The sequence below is a fragment of the Polyodon spathula genome, chromosome 9, assembly GCF_017654505.1.
Source record: "Polyodon spathula isolate WHYD16114869_AA chromosome 9, ASM1765450v1, whole genome shotgun sequence".
NCBI lineage: Eukaryota > Metazoa > Chordata > Actinopteri > Acipenseriformes > Polyodontidae > Polyodon > Polyodon spathula.
In genome coordinates, this window is record NC_054542.1 from 39482289 (window position 1) to 39488288 (window position 6000).

Here is a 6000-nt window from a genome sequence, read left to right on the forward strand (position 1 = left end):
ATGAATCTTGGCTCACTTTCAACCCCCCAGGGTAAATTCATGAGAACTGCACGAAAACCTGACTGCTGAAGTTGCTTTTTAAATTGACTATTTGTACTTCTTTTTACCTTTCTGGATTAGGGCTTAACAGACAACAGAGAACCCAAGCCCCAGCTCAGCTTTTCAGTTTTTGGTAAGGTTAGCCCATCTTGTATGATGGGAAGTAAAGAAAAACAGGTTTGCCTAATTTTGAAAATTCAGTTTGCAAATAATAGTTTAATTCCATGGATAATTTCACAAATTCATTTGGTTCTTTTTTATTTTAATACATAACACTCACATTTCAACAATGCTAAATCAACACATTAACACCAGAGACACATACCAAACAATGTCCTAACATTTAATATGTTACCACATGTACAGGAGTGCTGATGCAATTCAAAAAGAAAAACAACAAAACACAGTAATACTTTAAATTGTCAACTGTTGACAACTTACAAGAAACAGGGCATCCCTAAAACGTCCAAAAGAATTTAACAGGTTTTTTTTTTCATTTTAGTTATCAGTTTTAGTGTTAAATAGGTCGACGTATACAACATTTGATTATTTTGTTTCAAATGGATATAACCAGTTGAACTGAATCAGTCGTTTGCATAGCGGTCCATTTCTGTACTATATAGAAGATCAAGCTGTGACTGATACTGGTAGCGTCTTGTGTTTTATTAAACATTTACATTTTAAATTAAATATATGAAATCTCATCAAGAGGCTAAATAAACCAATTTGTGTGTTAATAATAATTGTAATTATGCTGTGGGCAAGAATTCCAAATGAGTACCATGGTTACAAAACTGATACTGAATGTGTTACTTTGGTCACAAGCTGCATAACCTTGTCCTTAATTACAAATAACAATGACAATCTGCTAAATCAGCTTCTGCTAGGCAGAGGTTGATTAACAAAAGGGAACAAATGATGCCAAACCCCATGATTAAAAGGGAAAGACAACCACACCAAATGTTGTAAGAAACAAAAAACACAGCTTACAGATGATGAAACAATTTAAACTACAGTTTCAGACTAACTTCTTCCAGGTGGTATAGAGCTGGGTACAATGCTGGAAAGGACAGTCACAAGACAATGCTCAACATACTGTACTTCATACAATTGACACAAAGCTCTGTAAAAACAGAAGAAACTCTTTAAAACAGTGCAGGGTGCAAGTTGTAGTGCGGGTAGTGTTGCTTAGAAGATTTGCTGTTCAAATAAAATCTTCTCAAATCCTTGAGGAGGTGTGTAGTAAAATTCACTGAACTGGCAATCCAAAATTGCACTGTCATCCACTGCAAGACAGACATAAAATGACATCAGTCAAGTACAAGAGCAATTATACACAACTTAGTATCAATCCCCTCCCCTTGTTAATTAAATATGAAGTCGGTATCTCAAAAGGTGTTAAAATCAAAGTGAAGGTTACAAGAGGTGGAAGTAACAAGTGTAATTGTGAAACATCGTTAAAGCTCAACACTTGAATTGAACCTCAAACATTAGTACCATACAGCACACTGAGGAACATAATGTGATCATAGCCAACATAAAACAATGTTACACTGAAATACTGTTGAGTAAATTTCAAAGTTATGTGTAGGTCTGGCCCTTTCAAATACAGCAACATGAACAGTGCCTTTCTCTGATCCCAGATGGAATCTACTGTTGAAAATCTTAAAACTGGTGTATGGCAGAATGCAAATTGAAAAATTATGTTTAAGTGTATACTGTGCTTGTTAACTTAAAATAAAATGGTCTCACTAAAAAAAAAAAATTATTCTAAGTAGTTTAAATATGTGTAAAAGTTGTTAATAAGGTATCCAATAAGGCATACTGGTTTGCAAATGAGAGGATGTACTAGCTAAAGCCAATTTACAGAACAGCACTTTTGAGAATAAACAGTGTCTAACAGAAACCCTGCTGCACGGTGCGGCTGCCATTCAGCTGAAAGATGAGGAGGTACTGAATAGAAAGGAAGAGGCAGATCAGTTAGAAATATTGAAGGAGCATTCTATTGCTTTCCTAAAGCGTTACTGGAAATAAAAAAATAAAATAAAATAATAATAAAGAGGGTGACTCCTTACCATATACGACAGGGAACACTGTTCCTCGGATTCCTGATGCTGGACAATGCATATTCTTTCCATTCAAAAACATATTGAGTTCTACATGGTCATATGTGATACCCTAGGAGAGAAGAAAAAACAAACCTTAGCTTTCTGAAGTTTATCAATGCCACACAGTTTGCAATACCACACAATAGGATGTCCAAATATGGTTCAATATCTGTGCTAGTATGCTGACATATCTGCACAGGCTGGAACATTTGTTTGCATGAGACTACACCCTCTTTCCTTGCCATTTTATAACGCTGAATATCTCTCACCAAAGAGAACCACGCCACAGATTGGCTTAGCAGACATTCCTGATGTGCATCAGATGATATACTAATTATTACCAAATTATAACACATAGTGAATAGTGTATTTCATTAGATACAGATCAGTAATGAAACTGCATAAGTAAATAAAATCTGAATCATATAGGATAACCTTATGATTTCAATATAAGTTTAATCTGAATAATACTGCAGTCTTTCTAAATGATTTTACCAGTAATGAAAGGCAATGGACAATCTTATTTTATTGGTAATTTTCTGAAAGGGAGACTTAAGTCAATAGAATAGCAAGGATGTAGAATGCTTTATATTTGATATGGCCAGTTAAATTAAAGTCCAGGGTGGTACTTGTGAATGGCTGCTGGGGGTCCATGCCTAGTTTTTCAACCACATCAGAAATTCATTACGAAATGTTTTCTGACAATCGCCAAAGATTGGAAGAACATCAAATCCGAATGTTCCACTCACACTGGCACACCTGTCCCTGTTACACCTTCTTCACAGATTAAAATGATAAAGACATTTTAAAATGAACTAAAATTTAAATTACTTTATTGATTAAGTATTCTTGTAGAAATGTTTGTCATTTAATTTTAGTATTTTTAAAGTAATGCAGCCCTAATGTTTAATAGTTATGGAAGATTAAGAGGATAGAGTGTATATTCCAGCCAAATATACTTTCCCCATCAACAAATCAAGTATTGATTTTGCCAAATTGGACTGGTCACATATTAGTACAGTTTTTATTCATAGAATCAAGACTAGAAAGTTCTTGTTTGGAAGTGACATTCAGCCAATGTCATTAAAACTAGAGAATATCATCTTTAAAAATAACCAACATTTACAAATGCATTGCACATGAAGAAAATCATATATCACTATCCAAAGTGCCAGCCTCTGATCTTGTGAGTGGCACTACACAGTACAGTGACTCACCACTATGTCTCCTTCCTGAGGGATGCTGTTTGCTGGGAGCCTGTTTTTCTCCTCGTTGTTGTGATAGACAGATCCATCCTGTCTTAGGACTAAACTGTGAACATCCCGTCCAAAAGGGATCTGGTTCAGGTTAACCTTCTGCGTAGCGACTCCAATACCCCACACACCTGAGAAAAGCAATTTACTGAAATAATTTCATAAACTGGGCATCATTTCAGAGATGCCACACGAGAGCCAATTCAGGACATTTCTGTGTTAATATTTACTGAACGCATATTTAAGAGTAAGTAGCTTCAAAGTAATTATAAAGTTTTTTTTGCACTACCCTTTTACTGTTTACGATGTTTGCAATCATTCCAAGTAGTTTACATAGAAATGCATTTTGTTGTTAAAAATCTTAAAAAATGTGCACTTTGACCCCCAGTTCAGAAGCTGCTCTTGGATTCTAGCTGCCTGCCATACTGTACAGTGCCTATAGAAAGTCTACACCCCCTTGAACTTTTTTCACATTTTGTTGTGTCAGTGCCTCAGAGTTTCATGCATTTAAATGAGGATTTTTTTCCACTTATTTACACACCATACTCCACACTGTTAAGGGGAAAAGTTTTATTGAGGAAAAAAATTATATATTAAAAAATACAAAACTGAAATATCATAATTGGATAAGTCTCCAACCCCCTGAGTCAATAGTCTGTTGGGATAGGTCTCTACCAACTTTGCACACATATATTTGACAATATTTGACCATTATAAATGAAAAAAAAAAAAAAAAAAAAAGTTTTAATGCATTTTAATTCCAGACTATAGACAACAAAAGGTGAACATTTTGAAAGGGGATGCAGACTTTTTATAGGCATTGTATGCAAGGTAGGCGAGATCAGCCAAAGTGTACACCAGTAAGTGCCGGTACCACCCAGAGCGCTGCTTGATCAAAAGTGACGGATCACTATACAGTATGTCGCTGGCTCTTACTTCTATAACGTGACTGTAACAGAGGAGATCAATACCGACTGTCTGGTGCATGCGTGGTACTGCAGGACGAAGGCAGCAGCCTCGCAAGATCCGCCTGTCAGTCATGGTGATGACACGGAGAGGTGGGGAAGGGGGTGTGTGGGCTTTCCCTCTCTCTGAGTGGCTGAGAGGCGGGTCTTGAGGGATTGCTCAGCCTATAAGTACTGCGCTTGGTTGTGCATTCAGGTGGCTGATTGAGATACATAGAGACACTGGCGGAGAAGGCCAGTGTAAACACAGACCAGGCAGGAAAGCCAGTGGTTGGAGCGAGTGACTAAAATAGGCATGCATGGCTGAGGAAGACCACCAACTTAGAGAAAGAAGACCATAGAAAAAAAAGTATTGCGTACCCGCGGGGACATGTGTAGAGATACGGGGAACTCCGGCCACCCCAGTGTATTGCGAATAGCCAAGCGTAGGACTGAGGCCCAAGCTGACCGGCATAGCAGCAGTGGGGGCACTACACAAGCAGCACTTTTGTTTTGTAGTTTTATTACTGTACTTTATTTTCCCTTTTTCTTTCGCCTTTTGCTTTCATTATTATTTTTGAGCACCGGTAAGTGCGCCTGCACGAACCTGCATGCATATATACCTGTGCTGGTAACCCTGCGGTCCTGATTACTGCTGCCGATATATAGGCCACAGACAACAGTGCCCTCTGCGGGCTAAACTAAATAAAAAAGAAATAAAACTGGGCTCCTGTGCAGTGTTTTCAAGTACCATCTTCTGTCTCCAGTGTCAGTGAATACCCCCACCCTTCCACAGACACTTATGTTACATCTATGGCAAGCAACTAGCTCCTACACTCTGGCGAAAGCACCATAACACAATCAAAATAATGACTGCAGGCATCATAAATGTAAGGGGACAGTGATAAAAAAGAAGAAATAGAATTTGATTTGAAGCTATTTACTCTTTACTATTCTACAAGAGGGATGATGCAACTCTTGCTGCTGCAGTCACCATTACAACTCTGCCTCAGGTCAGATTCTTGTGTATGAACAACGATTCACTTGGTTCTATCCACACATGCACTGCAAAGTCCCATGTTTACAGAAAACCGGGATTTATGTTCATCCAAGTGTTATACACCATGTGTAGCTCACTGAATTCATGTGAATCACATGTGAAAAATATTGTGTGAACCCTTTAACATTGCATATTGCATGGTATAATGTTTCTGCAAGGTTTGCTTCCAGATGCTGTAGAAACTGATTGCTGGCTGGCTTTTGTTGAAGTCATGTGGACTGCAAATAAATAGCTACCATGGCAGACAGCTGATCTATTTGTTACAGCAACAAAGCTAAATAACTTTAGCAGTAAAGGGGTTACAAAATAGGTTCTCGGTGTGCTACAGGAACTGACTCAGATGTGTAATTACTAATTAGTGGTGTGAATAATTGCCCCTCTTTCCGTTTCACGTAGTTGTAAAGCCAAGTTAAACAGTCCAGCTTTGTGATCTTTCAATGACTCATTTCCATGCACACGACACAGCATATGTGAACGGATGGAAGATCAGGCTAAACAGTCATCCTGACAGAACAGGTTGATTGCAGTGTGCCAAGACTTTCAAGCACCCAGCCACAAAATCCAAGCTCAACAGAAAGCAGGATTTGGCTTTTTGT

General features: G+C 37.9%; 1 protein-coding gene across 1 annotated transcript; it reads right to left on the reverse strand.

Moving 5' to 3' along the window:
* Positions 1-280: 280 nt before the first annotated feature.
* Positions 281-4819, reverse strand: LOC121321091 (SPRY domain-containing protein 7-like). Its single transcript, XM_041259999.1, has 4 exons — positions 4726-4819; positions 3365-3555; positions 2115-2217; positions 281-1325 (listed from the first exon to the last, which is right to left on the reverse strand). Exons 1-4 carry the CDS (start codon positions 4817-4819, stop codon positions 1228-1230), a joined length of 486 nt encoding a protein of 161 aa, XP_041115933.1. The 3' UTR covers positions 281-1227.
* Between the last annotated feature and the right edge of the window lie 1181 nt (positions 4820-6000).

Bases quoted from the DNA above. Each gene is read 5' to 3' on its own strand.
- LOC121321091 (XM_041259999.1), bottom strand. From the start codon at position 4,819: ATGCCGGTCAGCTTGGGCCTCAGTCCTACGCTTGGCTATTCGCAATAC. The intron at 3,556-4,725 runs GTACGCAATACT...GTTTATGAAATT, and splicing joins CTCTACACATGTCCCCGCGG to ATTTCAGTAAATTGCTTTTC. The intron at 1,326-2,114 runs GTAAGGAGTCAC...TCTGTCTTGCAG, and splicing joins AGTGTTCCCTGTCGTATATG to TGGATGACAGTGCAATTTTG.